Source organism: Marmota marmota, unplaced genomic scaffold (assembly GCF_001458135.2).
Source record: "Marmota marmota marmota unplaced genomic scaffold, marMar, whole genome shotgun sequence".
In the NCBI taxonomy this organism is placed as follows: domain Eukaryota; kingdom Metazoa; phylum Chordata; class Mammalia; order Rodentia; family Sciuridae; genus Marmota; species Marmota marmota.
Genome location: NW_026000026.1, coordinates 65,801,267 through 65,827,745, shown reverse-complemented (window position 1 = coordinate 65,827,745; position 26,479 = coordinate 65,801,267). Strand labels below are relative to the sequence as shown.

The following is a 26,479-nucleotide window of genomic DNA, read 5'->3' as shown; positions in this document are numbered from 1 at the left end:
GGTACTAAAAAGTAATTTTTAAAAACAATCCAGTGCATCCATTATTTATTTTAAGTCTAGATTATACTCTTAAATAAAATCAGTTTATAGACAGCTGCATTCTCAAGCCAATAAGAACTGATTTTGCTGTTATGACCTCTGCTTCCACTGAGGGATACCAGATTTTTCAAGTCATGGCTTCATGAATCTCCTTCCTACACTAGCTATAATGATGCTGTCAGGAACACGGTCACAAAAACAGCCTGTGTTAGAGCCTCAGGTAAGAAATTCTATTAGAGCTTAGTACAAGGAAAAGGTTTGCTTCCTCCTACAATGTGATAAGCTTATCTGTATTTAAGACTGTTGAATGACTTTATCTCCCTTTACATTTTGGTCTTTGGGAATCATACAGACAAATAATAGCTAAAGGGTAGTAAGTATACATATGTGCTATGGTATATATAGTTTCTCCCAGTCTTGATACCCTGTTAAAACCTATATTTTTCTTGGTTCTAACTTTATTTTATATTTTGCTGAATTTTGTTGTCATTAGCTACCTCAAATACTCTGGGGAATAAATCAGAAAATGAATGAGTGAATGAACAAACACATGTACAGTACTAAATATTAAATCATTACAAAAGCCTTGCAATGTGAGGTTTACATATTGCCAGAGCTATAAATGTTTTCTACTAACAATTAAAAACAAAATAAGCCTGATTACCTAAAGTTGGTGACATGCTCCCTGCCATCTTCAAATGCTCAGACATGGCCATTTCACTGGGTTGCCTTTCTCTGAAGTGATAAAGCTAAAGTATAAAGCATCAGCACGTTTACACTTCCAACTAATCAGCTGATAGACACTAAAAAAAAATAGGACACAGGAACATTCCATTGTATTCTAAACCCAAATTAAATTTCACAGCTACTTGGTACAAAGTGAAAGCGCTCTCTGATTTATGAAAGTGGGAAAAAGGCAACATCCCCCAAAGCACCCAAGAAGCCTCCAAGAAATGACAGGCAAAAATTAAATTAGGCTTTCATATTCCTATAGAGAACAAAAGACCAGTGTTTTTTTGCAGTATGTCTACTCAATGCTTGTTTCATTCCCTGCCTACCGAATACCTTAAGTACCTGAACTAATTACTACATCATCTTAAAAGTATGGTATGTCTTTCAAAGTAAAAACAATTATGATTTAATTCCAAAGCACAACTTTCAAAATTATAATGAGAAACCACTAAATTAAAACGAAACTTCTAAATTGTATGCTGTCATCAAATGCTAGAAAGTGCATAGGTATTACTTTATGTTGGTAAGTTAAATAGCTAGTAAAAATCAGCATCATTATGTCTGAAAAGTAATCTGCATCATTTTACATTTCTTTGAAATGCAGAGAAACTTCCTAGATTTTCATTATTATCAAAAGAGGCTAGCAAAGAACCTTTCTGATTAAATGCATTTTTTGGCACGCTAAAACAATTATACAAATGAAAAATAATATGAAATACTGTATCATACGAGAAAATGCTACCTGATCAAAATGTAGAATTTCATGTTCAATTGATTTTATTTAATACAGAAATTTAATACAGGAATTAAATTGTTGAAAATGATAAAAATGATATGAAATTGATTGCAGCTACAGAAAATGACTACATAGTTCTACAATACACAAAGAGAAGATAAAACTAGATCTCAGTAGGAGTTTTCATAATAATGTGAATTTCATCTTATGTCATCCAACCATGAGTGAACATGACAGAGTTATCTAGCAATTTTCTTTTCTAATAATACACCTGAAACTGGGGCCTAATAAATGGCAAAAGACTATGAATGTTTTATAAGTAACAAAATTGGAAAAGGCCTACAATATCAAAAAGTATAGATATCTGTAATAGTTGGACACTGCTAACATAAGCTAAATACCCAGGACATAATTAATAGCAAACTGATATAATGATCTGTATAATAATAGATCTGCAAGTCTATTCTCATCCATGGCTTTCCTTACACCCACAAATACTACAGACAATTATGACATTTCAGATTTCTGTTTGAGAAGGCTAAATTATTAGGATTGATGTCTAAATTCTGCATTTTGTTTTATCTTATTATGAACCTCCCCATAAAAACTTTTGAGAATCAACAACTTCATTTGGCATTAATTGAATACTTCCATGGAAACAGTTTTTCTTAAAGCATCATAATTTGGCTCTTGACCTAAAACTTGAATCAAACATGAGTATGAATTTTTCTAAATATCTGAACCACAAATAAGTTACTATACATAAGATTTTACTGCACCCTAAAGCAATAGTTTTATCACCTTTAACTTAGCTTGGTTCAATAAACTTTTTCAATTTAAAATATTTATAACAGAATGCCAATATAATCAATGCCTTTTGCCTATAAATTCTTACCTTGTACAGTCCCAGTTTAAAAAAGAAACAGAGGAAAGTTCTCAAGTCAGTAGTCAGTAAAAATGGAAACCTGGAGAGAAGAGGGAAGTGGGTCACATCATGGTACCCAGAGTCAGGCAAGTGCCTGAGGGGAAAGGCTGTGAGAGAAGAGGGAATGCAGAGTCTGTCTCATGTCACACTCTACTCTTCCATTTCTTTTTCTTAGTCTCTTTTTGGTTTTTACTTTTACCTGCCTCTTATTCCTGTATTTCCTTTATCTCTTTATCTTTCCTGGTCTTTTCTTCTTCCTCATTTCTACTGCTCTTCTTTCTCTCACCTGTTTCTCTTGCTACCTTTCCTCTCTTGTTCTCTCTTTCTCGATTCTTCCTTAAAGGACTAAAAAATGAAGGACTGGGTAGAAAAAGAAAAGTTCCCTCCCAAACAACATTTAATTGGGTCAATCCAGTGTATCCCCTGAAAGGTTCTTTGTAGAATCATAGAAACATTTTGGCTCCATAAAGATTGTGCTCTTTTTTTTTTTTTTTTTTTTTTTAAGACAAGGCAAAGTCTCACTCTGTTGCCCAGGTGGCCCTGGAACTCACAATCCTCCTGACTCAGTCTCTTGAGAAGCAGGGACTATAGGAGTGCTCCACCACACTTGAATTATACCTAATTTAAAAAAAAAAAAAAAAAAACTATAATAAATAAAGGGATAAGAGTCATTGAACTTCCAGAGCTTCAGAAAATATCTGTTTAGAAAGACTAAAACACTGTTACTCTTAACTGTACTTTTTAAAACAAAAGTTTTTCCTTACCAATTAGATCTCACTTGAGTATAACTGACTTTCTGCCTCCACCCATTCTTAGTGTTTGGTTTCTGACTCCTGAAACTACATATCCTCCTGAAACCATATCCTACTTCACTTCGACCACCTCTCAAATTACATACCTATCCCATATCTTACTTTCCCTGGCTAAGTCTATTTGCTTTCACCTGTATCCCCAACCTTTCCAGTCTATACAACTGAAAAAGAGTTTTCCTCTCCAAAATTTCAAGATCATTTCCTTAGTGGCCTCTTCTGTTCCAAGTTTTGTTGTTGTTGTTTATTTGTTTGTTTGTTTTTTGAATAGTTCTGTCAAAATAAAGTATGTTTGAATTGAAAAGCTAGGCTTACACAGAATTGGGAAATAGGATAAATTCATCTTCAGCCACCTCACACTTTCAAATGCCACAGCTCTCACTAGCCTGCCTATCCAAAATCAGGACTGTCGTTCAAAGTATTTTTTCACATGCTTATACTACACACGCTCAGCATCATCCCCACTCTCTTCAGTTCCCTAGGACCCTGATTTCAGGAACATATTAATGTATAATAATGCTTAATATGCTACTTCTGCAAGAGGCATTCAGAATTTAATAGGGCCCTTTTAAGAAAAAATTATTTTCCAAAGAGTACTTAACTTTTTTTCAACTCCCAAAGGCCTAAAAGATGTTTCATAGTAGCTTCTTAGTAAAAGGAAAAGGACGAGAGGTACATGGTCCATGGAAAAGACATGACAGAAGATGGAATGGGTGACAGAGAAAAACTGTGGTCTATGTAGTTTAAAAACCCCCTCCTCTTTCCAAGTAGTTATAGAAAAATAAGTAGCCATAGTCAGACAAGCACTGACACAAATTTAAACACACACACACACACACACACACACACACCCCTCACACACAGTCGAGCATGCTTTCTTTTTTGTCATATATTAGAATTTTTCCCCAAAATTGTTCATCGAAATACAAAATACATGTAGTAAATTTAAAAATCACAAGTGTGTAAGTTTATAAATGTTCAGACTGAAAAGGCCCTAAAACCAGAACACAGATCAAAACCACAAGTCATTACCTGCCCTCCAGAAGTCACCTATGTGCTCCCTTTCAGTCATTCCCAACTCTGTCAAGAACAACCACTATTCTAGTTAGAATAACATAGATTACTTTGCCTCCTTTTGAACTCCATAAAAATAAAACCATGTGTATTATCTTCCACTCAATATTTTATAGTTGTAAGATTTACCCGTACTGCTGTCACATAGTTGTAATTTGTTTACTTTCATTACTGTAGGGTATTCGACTCAGTAAATATTCTACAACTTTGATTGACATTTGGACCAATTCCAGTTTTGAGTAATTATAAATGATGCTCCTCTGAATATTCTTGTGTAAGCTTTTTTGAGAGTATATGCATGCATTTCCCCTGGGTACATACATAGGAGTAGATATGCTGCATCACAGGATATGTGCACTTCCTTCTTTAGTAGATGTTGTTAAATAGTTTTTCTACAGTAGTTATCATGGATAAGGTTTTCTCTCATTTCCCGCCCCCGCCCCTCCAGGGCACAATTTACTCTGGCTCTGCTTAAATGATACAGATATTAAATTTCTATTCTGCCTATGTATAAGTGAGGATTATGCTAGTCAGGGCAATTTCTCTGCATCCTTTTATTTCTATCAGTGTTATAGGAATTTATTACTTTATAAAGTAGATTCTAGGATAATTTAGCCCTCCACATTAACTGAGTTGGTGTTTTTGTTGGTTTTGTGCTTCCAAAAGACAAGAGATGTATAGAGAAGGAGCTTCATATTTGACTAAAAACTGCAATCTGAACACTGATGATTTTATTTTACAATATCAGGCATTTTCAAGAAAAATTTATTGAGCACCTACATACTGCCATGTACTGTGTTAACCACTGAAAATAGAAATAGCTCTGAATGTACTTAAAGTAAAAGCATAAATAAAGCCATTAGTGGGTACTTTCATTCTCACTGTCATCTATTAGCCTCTCAGATACTTCCCTTCATTGACTCAGGTCTTTGGCAAGTGGCATACCCTTATTTTCTTTCCAATTCAATTCCTGACATTATCATAAGTGATTCTTACACCTCGGCCTCAAATATCCTTATAATATCTTCATCTCAATCTTCATCTCCAATAATGCTCATTCATGTTCAATTTCAGCAACTCATTTCACCATTTGTAACCTGGGAGGGATTTCCAGCCAGAATTGCTTTGTTGGTGAGAGTTCAGACCACACTTCCTACAAACCTATATTTGTTCTTAAACTGAATTAATACAATTTCACCCCTACGTCTGCCCCAAATTATATCTCCTAAATTTTGCCCCTTATATCTTCCTTTAGTTTTTATTTTGTTTTGTTAGGAGGGGGTGTCCTTCTTTATTTAATAGAGATGTATGTGGTTATGATCCATATCCATCATTCTGACTGTTCATAGTCCATGGTAGGGAGCATGGTAGTCAGCATTTAAAGAAATTTGGTGTTCAGCCTAAAAGTTATAAGAAGTCTTTGTGACTGATGGACTTGTGAGTCAGTACAACCAGATTTGCTCTGATTTGACATTTTAAAAGATTACTTTGGCTGGTGTGGAGAAAAATTTGGAAGACGGCTACTGTAGATGGTGACAGAAAAATTGTTTCCCAGTTGCATTTCTTAAACATTATTTCCATTATTAGAGGGATTGAATTTTTATGTTATTATTAAAGTTTCTACTTACTCTATTAAGAATTGCTTATTCATGAATTTAGTCCAATTTTAATTGGTGCATTATTTTTTAAAAAACTAATTTGGATGGTCTCCTAAGGTATTTACCAACATTAAGCCTTTGTTATGTTTGCAGCACATAATAGCCCCAGTTTTTACTCTGCATTTTGTTTATTTTCTGACATAGAAAAAAATGTTTACTTTTATTTCTTTACAATAGTTTTATGTAAATAGTTTTTTATATTTGAGTATTTGATCTATCAAAAATTTATTCTTAATGTAGCATGAATTTAAGAGCTAAATATTTACCCAAAATACAGAATAGGAGCTTCTTTGTGCCAAGTATTCTATCTAGTCTATCTGAATGTTCTTGTTTCAGATTAAAGGCAGACTAAAGAATCTGAATTTGTTTATATTCTTATTATTGCCCCTAAAATATTTACTACAAAGTTAAATATATAGAAGTGCAATTGATTCTCTCTGATTTGACTTGTTTCTCTCTCTTTTCAAGGATCAATTTTTTAGGCAACCTTGGAACTTTTCAAAAAATGCATATTCTTCTCTTAAAACCTCTAGATATATTCTGACAGAGAAAACTTTTAAATAGTCTAAGATCTTATCCTTGACATTGACTTTACAAAGTAAATGATCATTTTAAAAATTAACACTTAAAGCTCAATCTCTTAAATATTAACAGAAATGATATTTTGCAGCATACTATAATAAGAGGAAATTACAATTTAAGTTTATTAGGCACTAAATGAAGCAACAAATCATAACATTCATATATTATCTTTATGAAATTTTTAATGTCACAAAATAATTTTCAAAATTTAAAATAAAAGATTTTAATGATAAAAACATATATCCTTTTCTAGATGAATGATGAAACTATCCACCCTTAATTAAACCCAAAGAAAACAATATCTTCAAACAAAAATTTTAAGACAAATATTATTCAATTTAATAGAATTAGCAACCGAATTGTACAGACTGGATAATTTTACTGCAAGTGGAAAGAGATTAATTTTTTTTAATTTTAAAGAGATGTCTGGAACATTATATAATTTATATAAAAAGTAGCTGCTTTTTGATAAATTAATTTTTAAATGAGTGTAAAGCAAAACAAAAGTATACCATAGGAGAAAATAAAGAATTGTGCTGGCTTGTCTGTAGAAATTTTTAGTAACTTTATTCCTAACAATCAGAATTGCTTTGTTTGTGAGAGTTCAGGCCACACTTCTTTGTTCTTAAACTGAATTAATGCAACCACTCCAAGATCTGCCCCAAACTTTCTCTCCTAAGCTTTTTCCCCTTATATCTTGCTTTTGTTTTGTTGTTTTGTTTTTCTTTGCTTTGTTCAGGTTCCTTCTTTAATAGAGACATGTTATGACCAGCACCCAACATTCTGACTGGTCACAGTCCATGGCGGTGAGCCTTCAGGTCAGCATCTGAAGCCATGTTCCTCCACCACACTCTTCTGCCATGATGCTCTGCCTCACCTTTGCACCCAGAGGAATAAGAGCTGGCTGTCTACACACTGAGACCACTGCAACTGTGAGCCCCCAAATAAACTTTTCCTCTAATTGTTTTTTTTTCAGGTCTTTTGGTCACAGTGGCACAAAGGTTGACTAAAATATAATGCATAAATAATAATGAAATTGTCCTCAACAAACTAAAATATGTTATTAAATTTAACCTTTTGTATGTGAACATTTCTCGTCATTATCTTAAGTGGTACTCCAGTATTCCTATTTCCTTGAAAATGTTACATTTGGGAGTTATTGATTGGTGCTTAATTCATGATAAAAGAAAAGAATCATCAGCTACATGAACACAAAGAAAAGAAAGGGCTAAAGGTTGGGGGCTGAAGCCTGAAGCCTCAGGAATATTAATAATCAATTCCATCAAAGAGTTTAATTCTAATGTTTTCTTATTAATCATTTGTTTATTCCAACTTTCCATCTACTGAATGTTGTTCTATGAGTGCATAGATGTGTCTACTACTCCAGGATGTCTCCATCCATGGCACATAATGGACATTCAGAGAACTGGTGACACAGGTGGAAAAGACGGAAAATAGGGAAGGGACAAAGAGAAGGAACAAAAATCAAATATGTATTAGGCATCTTCCTAATAGAGTCTGAGGCTCCATATTATGCTTTTGCTTTCATTTAGTCTGAAAATAATCCTATGAAGTGCACATTATTAGCCACATTTTAAGTGAACAAACTGAGATTTGGGGGCCAGAGGTAAAAACCTCCCTAAAGGCAATTAAACCCAGGATGATTAAAATCTAATTCTCACACTTTGTCTGCCCTGCCTTCATGTTACTAAACTAGCTTTTGACCACAGGAAGAGAAAAAGACCAAAGGGGATTTTTAAAAGCCATGTGGCATATATATACTATGGAATATTACTCAGCAATAAAAGAGAATAAAATCATGGCATTTGAAGGTAAATGAATAGCATTGGAGAAAATAATGCTAAGTGAAGTTAGCCGATCCCAAAAAACCAAATGCTGAATGTGTTCTCTGATATAAGGTGACTGACCCATAATGGGGTATGGAGGGAAGGGCTTGGGAGGAATAGACGAACTCTAGAAAGGGCAGAGGGTGGGAGGGAAAGGAGGGGGCAGGGGGTTAGCAAGGATGGTGAAATGTGATGGACATCATTATCCAAAGTACATGTATGAAGACATGAATTGTTCTGAACATACTTTATATACAGAGATATGAAAAATTGTGCTCTATATGTATAATAAGAATTGTAATGCAATCCACTGTTCATGTACTTAAAAAATAAAATCAATTAAATATTTTTTAAAAGCCAAGTTTCCACTAATAGAATGAATAAAATAATGACATAGCATAAAATGACAGCAAGGAGAATTGTTAAAAGGAGGCAATATGAGTATTAAAAGATGTTAATGAAATTTTCTATATAAATAAATGAAAAAAGTTATTTTAGGGATGAAAAAAATAATTATAGCATATAATGTCATTTAGGAATTTTTCTTTCATTCAAATTAAACTATAAAAGAAGCTAGCATTAAAATTATAAGACTATAAATGTTATTTTTGTTAAAATTGCTTCATGAAGATTTTTAAATGCAAAATTTAGTAACATGGAAGGGAAAAAGCAAGCTTCTAATAATTAAACTAATAATACAAAATATTTATTAAAAATTAGCTGGTCAATAGTGATGCCATAAAAGGTCTTTTATTGGGGGCAATAAATAAGTTATAAGTTAGTTATATGATAATTTGTCTTGAAATATATTCTAATCTATTATGACTAAATAATAACAATATTTCAAATGAAGAAAAGAATAGATCCCAAACATTCTTATCACCTAAAAATCAATAACTTGCATTTTAAAAGAAAAATATTGATCTGAAATAAAAAAAAAATAGCATTGAGAATAAGGAAAAAAGCAGAGAATTAAGCATACATTAAATCATTATAATTTCTGTATTATTTAATCAAATAATTAAATAGAAACTCTGTAAAACATAAGAATAGTTTACCAACTAGCAGGCCCTGTTCTGCATGCTTTCTATGTATAAACTTGACTATTCCTCCCAACAGTCCCAAATTGGATAAAGTTTAATCTCGTTTTACACATTGAGAAATGAGAGCAGAAAAAGTCCTGTAACTTCTCTAGCACTGAACAATTATTAAGTGATAGATCATGTATTCAAATCCAAAAAACCTGTTTTTGCAGTTGGGGCCCTCTCTAGAGTAATTGTCCTATCACAATTACTCATTAATGTCATTATCTCCGTAACTATCTTAGACTATGTATCTAGTTAGAATACTATTGCCACAATTTATGTTTTTTTACAACATAAAAAACATCTGATGGAAATTAATTTTTAACACTTATAGTATTAAAATTTGAGTGGTATCAATTTTAACCAACTTTTGAAAGTCTGTACTATTTGTTCCCTCTATAAACATTTGCTAACTATATATCCAAGTATTATTACACACTTAAATTTTTGAAATGTTTTAATGTATGAATACATACAAATTAAAATGCAGCCAGCTTTCGATTAATTGTTAAATCAATTATTCTCCATCTCCCCTAGCAAGCCATATAGCAGCATCTAAATACATTTATCTTTACTTCATCCTTCTCAAAAGCTCCATTACATAATATTCATGTAGTAAGTAATCATTAAGCAGTTGTTGAATTCCAAATGATTGAATGAATGATTCTTTTTATTTTCATTAGTTATTGAAGACATTTAATTCTTTATCTTCCCTCTCTTTTTATTATATTTTCTTTTATAGGTCTAGCACAGTCCTGATTAGTCCAGTCTAAGAAATTAAGAAACCCATAATTACACAAATGTAAAATATAATTGTCCTTGATATCTATGGGGGATGTTTGTTAAAATCTATGGAGGCTCAAATCTCTTAGAACGGTTTAGCATTCACATATACCCTATGTTCATCTTCCCACATACTTTAAATACTTTAAATCATCTCTAAATTAGGAAAACTAATGCAATGTAAATGCTATAAAAGTAATTTTATTTAGGAAATAATGAAAAAGTCTGTGTTTAGTACAGATGCTGTGTGTGAATATGTGTGTGATTACTTTGAATCCATGTTGACTGAACCACAGATGTAGAACCCACAGATACAAAGGACCAACTCTATGTTTATATATATAAGCACATACTTTACAAAACCAAATAAAAAGCCACTTACTTGTTTTGCCTTATGAATATGAGCACACATAACAGTTTAAGTACAAATTGAAAAGCACTTTGAAAATTTAAGGGTTGTTTTCTTTTTTCCTGATATTGAAAATATTGTGACCTAATGAAAAAAAGAAATGTCTCTGAAATAATCATTGACTAACCTTTGATGTGGAATTCATTTATAAGAACCAAAGAAAAATAACCATAGGAATTTCAACCTGAATGATTTAGAAACTGATTAAAATCATAATCACTTCTGTTTTATAAATAATAAAACTTCATCAAATTTACATAAAGCAAAACATGTATCTGTGAATATACTTAGGATGTTATATCCAGAGGAAAATTTAATATTATTAAGGATCTAGTAAGCCACTGAAAGTTCAGCATGGTAAAATTTATACCACAAGAGAAATGGAACCAATGACTTATTAATCTTCCAAATTGAAATATTAATAATATTTCATTATTATCTCATAATATCAATAATTATCATCTATAGCTGACACTTCTCAGATTTAGAAACTTTTAAAATTATTTTGGCAGTAAAATATAAAACTTTATAAACTGCACAAAACAAAATGTCATATACATAAACTTTATATACACAACCTAGTATTCTAATGATTTTCACTAAAGCTGATCTTCACAATAGCAGATGATGGAAAACCAGGTAAATATGCCACTTCTTCACTCAGAACCCTCAATGGTTTTCAATTTTTCTAATAGTTATCATCAAATTCTTCACAAGGGTTTACAGGACTACAAGACCTAAACGCCCTCTACTTTCAATCCATCCTAATACTCTCACTTTTCTAGCCAGATGGGATTCCCTGCCATCCTCTACAACAGACTCCTTCCTGAGGCCATCTAATCACTTCCTCCCTTAACGCTTTCAGATCTTAATATAAATGCCACCTTATCAGGAAAGACTTCCTGATCTATTACACGATTTCCCAGTACTCATTTACTCCAATACTGTATTACATTTTTTTCTCCAAAGAATTGACTCTACCTGATATATTACGTGTTTAATTGTTTATTGACTGTCTCCTCCAATTACCATAAAAGGCCCATCATAGCAGAAAGAGTTATGCTTATTTGTTCACTACTGTACTGCCAGAACCAGAAATCATACCCAACACCTGTCACTCAATAAAGTTTTGTTGAATGAGTAAATTAAAAAGGAATAATTATATGTGTACTATTAAAAAGTGATACCTAAGACACATGAGGTAAAAAGGCAAGGTATAGGACAGTATTGCACACTTTACCATTTGTGTAAAAAGAATGGTAACCATATAATTTTCATTCATACTTTTAATTATATCCAATGCTTCTGTAAGTTTACTTCTAAAGAAAGGAATTGGGAAATGAAGGAACACTCAGTCACATATACATGTGCATATATTATCCAGGTACAGAAATTAAATGATGTTTGCCTTTATCATTAAGAAATACATAAGGTAATACTGCAGAAAAATATTGACGCTCATATTCAAGAATTCAACAAGTATATACTAATTAATTTATACGTAAACAAAGATATATTATTTAAAGAACTGAAATAGAATCTTAGGTTTTTAAAGTGTTTTATAATATGCAAAATATGGTTACACACATTATCTCACTTCAGTGTCACAGAAATCCAGTCAAACAGTATGAATACTCATTTCTTCCTTCTATGGAAAGGTAATCTCTGAAAAGCTAAGGAATCTGACTATAGTTACAGAGCAGAGACAAAGGTCAATTCAGTTCTGTTGATTCTTAGTCTGATACTTTTCTTAGTGTGTTACCATTTGATGGGTAAGACTTAGAATTCACATTTATGTTAGTTATTCAAAGAAAAAGATATGTTTTCATAATAAAAATAGATAAAACTCTAATGACATAGTCAATATGATGCCTTGATTGATTTCAGCTCATTTTAGTGTTCCAGGTATAAAACTGAAATATCAGACTATAATGTAAAATGGATAACTTCTGAGTCATAATGACAGATAATTTTTAAACAAATCAGATATTTTGTTGGTTGAAAACATAACAGAATGAGACTTTATTCCATTGATGTTCAATTAAGCAAAATTAATTTAATAAGGTATGCAAAGAAGATAAATATATGTTGTGTGTTACTCTAGCAAAAGGGCTTAAGCAAAATGTGCAATTTTAGAAATAGCAAAGCAAAGATAATTATAGAATAGCTAATATATTTCTAAAGTAGAAACTCATTATATGGTACCATCAATTTTAGATATATTTGGCATATAAAGGAAATTCTTTCAATGAAAATCATTGTACTTGGTCCAAAGCATATGTTGTTAGAAGGTAAAATAACTAGATTATTATGTAGTGAAAAGGAAACCCAATTCTTCTGTTCAACAGATACTTAATGAAATTTTATTATATTCTTACAATTAGATAGCTAAAAAACAAAAATGAAAAAAGTGTTTTATGTAAGTGTGTATATGTGTATATGTATGTGTATATCTAAATGTAGATATAGACATTAGGAAAGTCAGTAACTGCTGTTTTCTCAAGGATCAGAAAACTCTGATATTCTCATCACTAACCAAGGGAGGCCAAAAGACCTCATCTTTCTACCTTGCCTCAGAAAGAGATTCTTCTTCCCTCAAGAGCTAGAATTGAAGTACTATATAAAATAATCCTTGAGTTTATAGAGTGCTTAAGCAACTCAAAATGCCTTCAGAATTATCAGTATATATAATCTTTCTTTATCTCAATTTGATGAGAAGGGATTTATTTTCTAACCCAGCATTTCCCAAAATATGTTCCATTGCACTATGGTCACTTCAGGAGGTTTTCCAAAATGGACTTAGGACAACATTTTCAGAGACAGCATTCCATACAATATTTTCCCTCTTGGGCATTTAATATGAAAGGTTAGAAAATTCCTTCAGTTAATACTACTTTTTCTTTCATTTAACTCAATATATTCAGAATTTTAGAATTCATATCTCCTTGAAACACTTCTTAACCCCTCTTAAACTAGTACAAATTATAAATAAAGAAAATAATCTAATGAAATTGATCAAATCAATATGACAAAACTTTTGGACTAGTACTAGTGCCAACAGAATATCACTAGCACAATTAGAAATATCTTCCATAAATTATCACTATACTTCATCTGTTGGAATTATAATGGCCTCAAATATGTTTATTATAAATGTACTAAAGATGTATATTTTTGTCATTTGTTTCTTCCCTTTTTTTTTGTTTTTTGTTTTTTGTTTTGTTGTTGTTGTTGTTGTTGTTAACAGGATTGAAGCCAGGGGTGCTTTACTACAGAGCTACATTCCCTGCCCTTTTTATTTTTATTTTGAGAAGGGGTCTTGTTAAGTTACTTAGGGCCTTGCTAAGTTGTGGAGGCTAACATCAAACTTGTGATCCTCCTACCTTAGCCTCCCAAGTCACTGGTATTAATGATGTATGCCACCATGCCCAGCCTTTTCTTCCTCTTTAAAGAATATTGCCAAAGTCCCAATAAATTTACTCCCCTCTTTTAGCAGTCTATGAGCTTCAGAAAATAACTAAAAAGACTAATCTTCCTAACATTAATCATAAGTATTAGAAACACTTGTGAATAAACCAAAATTATTTTTAAATAATCCTAAAATTTATAAAATGGCAAGTTTTTATTGTTATGGTAAACACAGTATACCTTTACAGGTGCATTATTAAAGGTGTTTCACTTTTATTACTGATTCTGCTAATAAAGTTATTGGCAATCAAAACTAAAGTACATAGGAATAAATCAAGGAGGTGAAAGACCTTTATATGAAAACTATAGAACACTGAAGAAATAATTTGAAGAAGACACAGAAGATGGAAAGTCCTCCCATCTGCATTAATAGGCAGAATTAGTATTACTAAAATATCCATATTATCAAAAGCAATACACAAATCCAATGCAATAGCCATCAAAATACCAATTGCATTCTTCACAGTACTAGCAAAAAACAGTCCTGCAATTCATTTGGAAGAATAGGCCCAGAATAGGCAAAGCAATTCCTTCTTTTTTGTTGTTGTTGTACCAGGGATTGAACTTACTGAGACACATCTCCAGCTGCTGCTGCTGCCCCCAAAACACCCCCACTGCCACATTTTTTTTTTTTAATTTGAGTCAGTGTCTTGCTAAATTGCTCAAAGCCTCACTTAGCTGCTGAGGCTGGCTTTCAGTTTGTGATCTTCCTACTTCAGCCTCCCTAGACATTGGGATTACAGGTGTGCGCCATTGCACCCTTACCAAAGCAATTCTAACCAAAAACTGTAATGCCAGAGGCATCACAATACCTAACCTCAAATTATACTACAGAGTTTTAGCAACAAAAACTGCATGGTACTGGCATGCATACACACACATACACACACACACACACATACACATACTCACACACATACACACACACACACACACACCAACAGAATAGAAGAGAAGACAAACTAACCCAGAAAAGTGCCAAAACATACATGGGAGAAAAGACAGATTTTTTTTAACAAATGGTGCTGGGAAAGCTGGATATACATATGTGGAAGAATGAGAATAGATCCTATTTCTCACCCTATCACAAAAGGCAACTCAAAATGGATCAAAAATCAGAAACTATGCAACTCTTAGAAGAATTCATAGGGTCAACACGCCAACATATAGGTGTAGGCAACAACTTTCTCAATAGAATTCCTAAGTATAAGAAATAATACCAAGAATTAAAAAACGAGATGATGTCAAATTAAAAGTTTCTGCACAACAAAGAAAACAAAGCGTGAAGAGAGAACCTACAGAATGGGAGAAAATCTTTGCTAGCTACGCTGCCTACAGAGAATTCATATCCAGAATAAGAAATCAAAAATTTAGCCAGGCTCAGTGGCACACACGTGTAATCCCAGTGGCTTGGGAGGCTGAGGCAGGAGAATCTCAAGTTCAAAACCAGCCTCAGCAACTTAACAAGACCCTCTCTCAAAATAAAAAGGAATGTGGCTCAGAGTTTAAGTGCCCCTGGGCACATCTGAAGCTCAATTCATGTTACAAAAAAAAAAAAAAGACTCAAAAACATGACACCAGGCCAGGCTCAGTGGCACACACCTGTAATCTCAGTGGCTCAAAGCCAGCCTCTACAACTTAGTGAGGCCCTAAGCAACTCAGTGAGATTCTGTCTCTAAATAAAATACAAAAAAGGGTGGGAGATGTGGCTCAATGGTTAAATGCTCCTGGGTTCAATCCCTGGTACCAAAAAAAAAAAGAAAAGAAAAGAAAATAAACAAACAGAAAAAAACACCAAAAAGAAATAATAATAATAATAATAATAACCCAATTACTAAATGGACAAGTGAACTAAACAGACACTTCTCAAAAGAAAGCATTAAAACGGCCAACAAACACATGAAAAAATGTTCAACATCTTTAGCAATTAGGAAATGCAAATCAAAACTACACTGAGATTTCATCTCATGCCAGTTAAAATGGTAGTCATCAAGAATGCAAACCATCAATGCTGGAGAGGATATGAAGAAAAAGGAACACTTTTACACTGGTTGGTGGGATTGTAAATTAATAGAATCACTATGGAAATCAATATGGGAGTTCCTTAAAAGACTAGGAATAGAATCACAATATTGACCAAACTATACCATTCCTTGGTGTTTATCCTAAGAATCAGTCAGCATACTACAGCAATACATGCATACCTGTTTATAGCAGCGCAATTCACAATAGCCAAACTATGGAACCAGCCTAGGTGTCCATCAATGTATGAATGGATAAAGAAATTTGATATGGATACACAATGGAGTTTTGTTCAGCTATTAAAAAAAAGAATTGTTTCATTTGCAGGAAAACAGAACTCAAGAACACTAAGTAAAATAAGCCAAATTCAGAAACTCAAGAGTCATATATTTTCTTTCATATGTGAAAGCTAGAGGAAAATAAGGAAAAGAAAGGTGGAGGTGGGAAGTCTCATGAAAATAGAAGGGAGATTAGTAGAGTACAGGAAAAGGACCATGGGGGCACAAGGGGAGAGAAAGAGGGAATAACAGGAAATGATAATGGCCAAATTATATTACTATATCATGTACATATTTGAATATGTAACACTGAATTCCATCATTATGTATAATTATAATATACCAATAAAATATGGAAACATATCAATAAAAATATGGAGTTATGGGCAAAAAGAAATAATAGCAAATTCAAAAAGTTAAGATTCAGTTATCTAACCTATCATTTCACCGTCAAATAATTTAACATCTATCTTCCAAAAGCACTTTTTCTTAAATTATAAGCTAACATCTGGAAGATAAGCATTGCCATTCAAAGTTTTACATTTGCATGTTTATAATGGTCTTTTGACCACTCTGGACTCCTATAAACTGATCCTACCACTTTTTTTAACTACCACTCTCCTCTTGACATCTTTTCTCTTCCTTAATAACTTAAATTCTTTACTCAATCATTATAATCACTTTCTTACACAAAGCTTTCCTCCTTTGCCCCTTTCTTAATTCATTCATCATACATACCTAGGAAAACCACAGCATTAAATAAATCTAACTCTAGACAGCCTACTCTGCATCATGCCAGTGTAGCTGAACACACTTTATACAACATTACTTACAAGTCCCATCCTAAACTTGTGATCCCAGCACTGTATCTTCCATCATATATTCTTGGTTGTATTATGCAGGATCACAACCTCAAGGGAGCCTTTGTTACTACCTAGCAATCACACTATATTGTCCTAGTCCATTCATTCTCCCATTCTCCTTCTCCTGTTCTTCCAATATCCAATAACTCTTCTAACACTTTCATTTTCAGCCAATAAGCAATCAGAAGAAAACATTCCCAGAATCTCTATCACCACCACATCTACACACCTATCAGGAATCACCATCCTGCCTTTCAATTAATGTGACAATATCAAAGCTACTCCATTTGAGTATTATAACTCATAATCTCTCACCTATTAATTCTGAAAACTTCTCCCTTACCTAAAAAAAAAAAAAAAAAAAAAATGGTTGGGTTGCTTGTTTTTGCCTTTCTACTGGATTATATCTTTAACATTCAGATAAAACAATTTCTTCTTCTTTCAGTAAGTACTGAACATTCCCAAATTTACTGCCTGAATTTTTTATGTGTACCTTTGACCTTTATAGAAATCCTTGCAAAACTTGTCTTTGCTCACTTCATACAATTCTCATTTCCTTCTCTCTTATATCCCTCTTAAATAGGTTTTATCCTCTATATTCTATTGAAACTGCTCAGTAGTGACCTTCATGTTGTTAATTCTAATACTCAATTATCGGTTCTCACTTTATAGCACTCATCAATAACATTTAATTCAATTGATTACTCCCTTTGCCTTGAAATATTTTCTTCACTAGGCTTCAAGGATATCTGATTCTCTTAATTTTTCATCTCCTATATTGGTTAGTTCTCAGTCTCTTCTATTGCTACTCCTGTTTGTAAACCTCTTAATTGAAGTGCCCCAGACTTTAATCTGTGTTTCTCTTTTCTTTTTTATCTTCTCTCATCTAGTGATTTTGAGCAGTCAAATCAGTTAAGTACCATCTAATACCTACAACACTCAAATTTATATTTGTAGTTCAAATCATGCTCCTAACCTCCAGGGCCAAATATCCAATTTCTACTGACATATCTTTTTGAAAAAAAAACAACTGAAATTTTGATCTTCCTCATCAAAGCTGTTCTACCTATAGCTTTTCAATTTCACTCAAAACCAATTCCATTCCTCCAACAACACTAGCTAAAAATCTTAAAGTCATCTTTGACTCCTCTCATACTTCACATCCACATGCGCTCAACCTTCAAACTATATCAAGACCTACCATCCTTGCTCAAACCATCATCTTCTTTCGTCTAGGTTACTGCCAATAGTGTCATTTTCCCATCTTTGATCCCATTAAATACATTCTGAACACAGTTGCCACAGTGAACCATTTCACTCCAAAGTCATGGCATACCGTTCCTCTGTTATAACTCCCCAACCCAAAGGCTCCCTGCTTACCTCAGAAAAAAGCTTAATCATGATCCATAAAGCCCTAAAATATATTCTTCATAATTTCTCTGACCTCTGCTTTCACACCTTCCTCTATTCAGGACTCCTGGCTGTACTTGAACAGTCCAGACATGCTCTTGCCTTACAGTCATTGCAATGAATGCACCTGTGAGCAGAAGGCGCTTTCCTCAGACATCAGAGTGTCTTGCTAACTACATCCCTGTTTCAAGTGTTTGCTCAGATGTCACCTTCTCGTTGTTATTTATCCAGACCAGCCTTTAAAACTGTCCCAACTTCTGACACTCTAGACCCCCAATCCTTTAGACTGCTCTGTATTTACTCCTTGAAACTTATCACCTTCCAGTGTAATATTTAATTTACTTATTTATTAACTGCCACTCCCTACGGAATGAGTAAACTTGAAGAGAAGAGATTTTTTTTTAAAGGGAGATAGAGAGAGAGAGAATTTTTTTTTTTAATATTTATTTTTCTTAGTTTTCGGCGGACACAACATCTTTGTTTGTATGTGGTGCTGAGGATCGAACCCGGGCCACACGCATGCCAGGTGAGCGCGCTACCGCTTGAGCCACATCCCCAGCCCAAGAAGAGATTCTTTTTATTTGTTTTATTCACTGATGTATACCAACATCTAGAAATGTGCTCATCACACAGTAGGTGATCAATAAATAATGCTTGAATAAAAATGAAAACCACATAATCAAAAGCAGTAGAGAATTTTTGTGTAATACTTAATATTTATCATGTTCTCCTCTGTATTCTGGCCAAAATTATACTAGATAAAAAGATAATATCAAAGGAGACCCTCAGGGTTATACAGTGGAGGGGGTAGAGAGAGAGGAGGGGAGGGGAGGGGAGAGGTGGGGAGGGGGGATGGTGGAGGATGGGAAAGGCAGCGGAGCACAACAGACACTAGTATGGCAATATGTAAATCAATGGATGTGTAACTGATGTGATTCTGCAATCTGTGTATGGGGTGAAGGTGGGAGTTCATAACCCACTTGAATCAAAGTGAGGAATATGATATGTCAAGAAATTTGTAATGTTTTGAACAATCAACAATAAAAAATTAAAAAAAATAAATTAAAAAAAGATAATATCAGAAGAATGATCTATGCAGAAAGAGATTAATACATTATACAACATAATTTATATTATCTTCAATATTTTTTTGGATTTTTTACAAATTAATAGATGGGTTTTATCTCATTGAATTATGAAGCCAAAAGAAGCAACAATACGTCTAAGAACCTGATTACACAATGCTTACTCTGGTTACATATCTATATTGCTTAGAATCCATAAGACTACTCATCCATGGCCAGTGGTACAATTCTTGAAAGTATTCTGCCACAAAGACATTCACCACTGAAGAGTCAATGTTTTAGGTGTAATTGCCATTAACAAGGATCATAGGGATTAGTTATCGGTCTCTTCTGCTCTTAAATAAAATTTAGGCCCAGTTTTCACAACTTTCCATAATATTATAGTTTAATGTTAAGGTTTTTCAATTCTTACAATAGTCAACTAAATTCTCTTATTGAAATTTTACACCATTTATGAGATAGAATTTTTTAAAAAGGAAAAGCCCATAAAACTATGTTAAATCCAGGCTCTTTTTGTAAGGTTACTCATAAAACAGTGCTTAAAAAACCATTGGGGGAAAAATCATTTATGCTTTACTATTTTTATTGTTTTCAAGTCAACTGAAAAGTTGCATTCTAAAGACTATTCAAAAATATTAAAGTATGCAAAAATTCCGTTGATATTAGTGGGAGTATCAATTTTTAAGAACATACATTGCAAGTATTTCTACTTTCTTCATAAAATATATTATAAAATCTCATTAATTGGCATTAATTTGGGGGATCCCCTGTCTATTACTTTTAACTACATATGTTATAGTATTAATTTATTACTTTTAACTACATATATTATAGTATTCCTCTATAGAATTAACTGATTGTAAAAACTTACTGACTTTAATTTTTCAACTAAACACTTACTAAAGACATTGTTTAAATGACTAGATAAGACATATTTATAATTACTCTTTCAATTATTTAAAATAAATTGGATGAAATGAAATATCTAGCATTGCTTTGCAAAAATAAACAGGTATTATCACCGCTTAATAAATAAGTATGAGAGAAGAGCTTGAAGGTGCCAAAAGGTGGTTTGTTCTCTTAAACTTTATCATACATTCCCTTTGAAACATTGTTTATTCAATTCATTTGGCGAATAAAGATTTTCCTCAAAGATTATGAAATATTAAACTCCAAATGATTACAAAATCTTAAGAAAATGAGAATTAACTATTATATTTTATATTTGAAAGTCATGTTTATATACATAGTTATCAATAAGAATAGCTATCATCTAACAACTCAAATAACTATCTTTTATTCTATCATGATAATGTCAACATGTGTTATCTACACTTAAATTAGCCAGTATTAACCAATCCACCACTAAGTCAAGCCATTAACCAAATAACTAACAAATTCCACACCCACATGGTGATAGGAAAATATTATAAAATACACTCAAAACCAAAAAGACTTAAGGTTCTCAAATGCCAAGTAAAAGAAAAAAAAAACTGAAAAACTTATCTGAAAGAATGTATATACCAGATTGTTAAGGAGAATCATAATGCAATAAGGAGAATCTAACAGTACTGTAGAGAAAGGAACTAAAATTCATGAAGTGATCTATAGATTAGTACAGCTCAGTTAATAACAAAAATAGCAGTAACCACAATATTTCAAATATTTTCTATTCATTTCCACATTTAACAGTTTCTAATTCAGCCTTTTGAAGACATTTGAATCCATTTACCAATCAAACTAAAACTACTAAAATATCAACTATAAATTCATTTACTATAATAGTTCTATCTATGGAATACATCCAGCTAACCCACAGAAAAAACAAGGATATAGCTCAGGTTTTTTCAACCACAACACTATTGACACTTTGGGCTGGATAACTTTTCATTGGAGATGTGATAAAGAGGCTGCTCTATGAATAGAGGCTATTTAACAGCCTTTAGACACCAATAGCATCAACTAGTTGTTACAATGAAAAATGTCTGAAGATACTGCCAAATCTCCCCTATTAGGCAAAACCTCCCCTTAGTGAGAATCATCAACAGAAAGAAGAGGGAGAGAGAAGGGGAGATAAGGAGGGAGAGAGGGAAATGAAAGAATTTTATTCCAGGTATTCTTAAACAATTAATAAAATAAACTTCAAGTTGGTGAATTACTAGCTAAAACTTCTTTTTAAAACTAAATGAATATTTTGATTTATGAAAACAATGAACACACCACCAATCTGAGGTAAATAAAACTCTACTACTCTTAAGAACAAAAAACTAATAATAAACAGTTTTCTCCTTAATTCTTACTTCTATCTTAAGAAATACACCCTGCTTTCCTGCTGTCTCCCAGGAATAAAAATAATTATAGTTCTTTCTTTACAGTTTTGAAGGCAAGAGATGAGCATTTTCCTCTGATTCTTAGCTGGTTTTGTAAGTGCTCTCCAGGTGACCTGAGATGACTGACAACTCTATTTTGCATTTAAAAACAAGTCTAATAGGACCTGCATATTAACAAGAGCAATAATTTGTTATAGCAAGTTAGAACTAAATTTTGTATTCACTTGTTGCCTAGACACTACTCTTTCAAGTCACTCACTGGATTACTCTTTGGCTTACCATAGACGTAACTGATCGTGCATCTTCTTCATAATTTACTATTGGAGGTGGCTCTTTTCCATCATTTTCTTGTACTTTTTGCTCTAGTAATTCTTTCTGTGCTGCAAACTTTGCCTCAGTGCATTTCAGCTGTTGAACCGATTGTTTCAGCTCTTCAAGTGTCTGTTTTTGGCTTAGCAGAAGCACAATACTAAAAAACAATAAATTAAATATAAATTACTACAATTTTTTATAGAAGTGAAGACATTAACAGAAAGTATATATGTAGATTATGTTTTTATTTCCTTTCATTTTTCTTTTTATAGGAGTCCTTCAGAATCATAAGAAAACGAAATTAAACATTTTTAGTTGTCACAATAGTTAGGAAAAGTTATCATCAACAAAATGGAAGAAAGTGTTTGGAAATAAAACCCAAATTCAAAATGCTTTTAAATATATTGTGATCTATGACATTCATTTTACTTTACACCTAAACCATCTTCTTCACAGAGTAAAAATACTTAGGTCCAGAAGTTTAGGGCCTAAAATGAATGAAAATGACAGAAGAATTTTAAATTTATTTCAAATTTCAATGGTAATATAGTAAGGGTCAGATCTGTGCCTAGGGTAAAAGAAATGAATTAATGTGACACTCAGCAGTGTGTATGTAATCAGGCAAGTAATAGGGAAAGGGATTATGGCAAGGAATGGGGTTGAATGTGATTGTGGAAAGAATTATAAACTAAGTCCACAAACCTATCCAATATTAACATAAAGACAGATCACCCCAACCCTCTTTTAGAGAACTTGCCCCTATAAAGGCTGCATTCAATGGGAGTTTCAAACTCATTTATACACATATAAGCCATAGGAAAACAGGTAGGGATGGTGGAAAAGCCTCTGGAAACACCTCATCTGTATAGTATATATTAATATCATGAAAGAACTATGCCACACACACTGCCAAAAGTAAGTTATTAATACATAAGAGACAATATATTATAAATTAGAAAAAGCTTCATAATTTGGCCATAAAGTCAGAAAATTATAAATTCTGAAACTTGAAACTTTCAAGAATCAAAATGTAAACAGAACAAGTGTTTTTAACCACAATGAACCCACAGAGAGATAGACATAAGTCATCTGCTGTTTGATGTTCTGGGTGTAAGCTCATGACTACTATAAACAAAGCAACAGTCTTTGTATTGCATTGAGTTTCAGGGGAAGATATACCAACAGAAATGTGGAGAACAGTGCTTGGGAAAATTGAACTAATGAGTGAGAATATTTGTAGGAGACCTAGAAATGTCCAGAAGACAGATTACTCTAAACAGTAGAATTCAATAAATGATAATTATCATTTACATCACCATCATTCTAAGTCCATGGCCTATTTTCTAAATCTGCACAGATTTCTTGGTAAATTCATGCTGGTTTGCTTATTAGTCAGTAATTGCTTTTTTACAATAAATTGGTATTTTGATGTCTTAGGGAATCCTTCCAGAGAAACATAACTTGTTAATATATTCACTTTAGTGAACAGAATGTTTTAAGGACCCAGGTCCTAGAAAAAATTACATCTACTCTATACTAAGAGCTTCTTAAGGGTTTCTTCTTTGCATCTTCCTAGCCAAAAAAGAAAGAAAGAAAGAAAGAAAGAAAGAGAGAAAAGAAAAAAGAAAAGAAAATAATAAGTAACAAAGTAACAATTAAATCATTTTTTAAATGTGGACAAAACAAACAGAGGGGTATACTTGAAAATAACAATATCGTACTGTTAGCAGTCCTTCATAAAGACGAATGGGAAATGTAAAAAATAAATTAAAAGAATGAAAATAAGCTTTCCAAAAGTGAAATATGAAATGACAAGGCATAATAATTACCAAAAAAGCAAATGTTAATGAGTACCCAAATATAATTTTTAAAAACATCTATTTACGGGAGTAAATAGTATAAATTTGACTCTATCTTAAACCTGTGGTAAATTGAAAAACAGTCCCCTAAAGATGACCAGATGCTCATTTCCAAAACCAATAGAATAAGTTATCTCACACAGCAAAAAAAAAGTCTAGATATGATTAAGTTAAAAATTTTAATATGGGTATATTATCCTGGATTATCCCAAATGACCCCAAGTAACTTAACTATCCTCATAAAAGGAAGACAAGAGACAATTTCAGAAAGGGCAGTTGACAACTGAAATGATAGGGGGAAAAACAACGTGCTGAGAGGCCAAACCAAGGGAAGGAAGATAACCTTTAGAAGCTGGAAAAAGTAAAGAAGACTCCACAAGAAATCATTCCTATAAATACATTGCTTTTAGTGCATAATGCTCATTCAGACCTAAAGAAATATAATTGAATAAATTTTTGTATGTGTGTTTGTATATGTACAGGTATGTATATGCTTTTAAATTATCTTAAAAAGATAATATGGATATTATCACATATGTATAATACTTTTAAGTTATCTTAAAATGGGTAATGAGAATTAATATTGTCAAATGGCCAAACTACCAAAAAGCACTATACAGATTTAATGCAATTCCTATTAATGCAATTCTTATTTTCTAGGACCCAGGTCCTAGAAAAAATTACATCTATTTCTTCATAGAAATAGAAGAGCAGTCATGAAATTTATTTGGAAAAATAAGAGGCCCAGAGTAGCCAAATCAATCCACAGCAAGAAAATTGAAGCAGGAGGGATCACAATACCAAACCTTAAATTATACTACAGAACCACAGTAAAAAACAAAAAACAAAAACAAAAACAAAAAAACACAGCAAGATATTGTCACCAAAACACATATGTAGACCAACGGTTAGACACAAACACACACAAATACAGTTATCTCATACTAGACTACTAGACAAAGGTGCCAAAAACATACATTGGAAAAAGATAGCCTCTTCAACAAATGGTGCTGGAAACACTAGAAATCAATGTGTAGCAAAATGAAACTAAAATCCCATCTCTCACTATGCACAAAAATCAACTCAATATGGATCAAGAACTTAGGCACTAGAACAGAGACCCTGCACCTAATAGAAGAAAAAGTAGGCCCAAAACTCTCAAATAGAGCATTAATCTCCAGGATATATAAAGAACTCAAAAAGTTTAACACACACACACACACAAAAAAAAAAAAAAAAAAAAAAAAACCTAATCAATAAATAGGTTAAGAAACTAAACAGATACTTCACAGAAGAAGAAATACAATCAATCAACAATATATGAAAAAAAATATTCAATATCTCTAGCAATTAAAGAAATGCAAATTGAAACTATACTGAGATTCCATGTCACTCCTAGTCAAAATGGCAATTATCAGGAATACAAATAACAAATCGGTGAGGATGTAAGGAAAAAGATATACTCATACATTGTTGGTGAGACTACAAATTAGTGCAATCACTCTGGAAAGCAGTGTGGAGATTCCTCAGAAAACTTTGAATGGAACCACCACTTAACCCAGTTATCCCACTCCATGGTATATACACAAAGGACTTAAAATCAGCATAATACAGTGTTGCAGCCACATCAATGTTCATAGCAGCTTAATTCACAATAGCTAAGCTATGGATCCAATCCATGTGGCCTTCAACAGATTAATGGATAAAGAAAATGTGATACATATACACAAAGGAATATTACTTAGCCCCCCCCCAAAAAAAAGAATAAAATCATGGCATTTGCCAGTAAATGAATGGAACTGGAGACTATTATGCTAAGTGAAATAAGTCAACCTCCAAAAACCAAAGGCCAAATGTTCTCTCTGATATGCAGATGCTGACTCATAATAGGCAGTAGGGAGGGAGGAGTGGAGGTTCACCAGATTGGACAGCAGGGCATGTGGGGAAGGGAGAGGGGATGGGAATGGGAAAGTCAGTAGAATGAGTTGAACATAACTTTACTATGTTCATATATGAATACACAACCAGTGTAACTCCGCATCATGTACAACCACACAAATGAGAAATTATAATCCATGTATGTATGATATGCCAAAATACATTCTACTGTCATGTATAACTAAAAAGAACAAATCATATATATATATATATATATATATATATATATATATAT

General features: G+C 32.6%; 1 protein-coding gene across 14 annotated transcripts in view; it reads right to left on the bottom strand.

Annotated features, from left to right (window-relative positions):
* Positions 1 to 26,479, bottom strand: part of Fer (FER tyrosine kinase) — a 459,302-nt gene that overhangs the window by 294,877 nt on the left and 137,946 nt on the right. For 10 of the 14 annotated variants that reach the window (XR_007350572.1, XM_048811559.1, XM_048811563.1 and 7 more), the window contains one exon: positions 22,415 to 22,604. Coding sequence is in view for 12 of the 14 variants with exons in the window: in XM_048811559.1 (XP_048667516.1) it covers positions 22,415 to 22,604 (190 nt within the window). In the remaining 2 variants the exon portion in view is untranslated. Of the gene's footprint in view, positions 1 to 2,433; positions 2,473 to 3,029; positions 3,051 to 10,647; positions 10,764 to 22,414; positions 22,605 to 26,479 lie in introns of those variants that run through there. The other 4 variants (XR_007350573.1, XM_048811570.1, XM_048811571.1 and 1 more) reach the window with 4 other exon arrangements.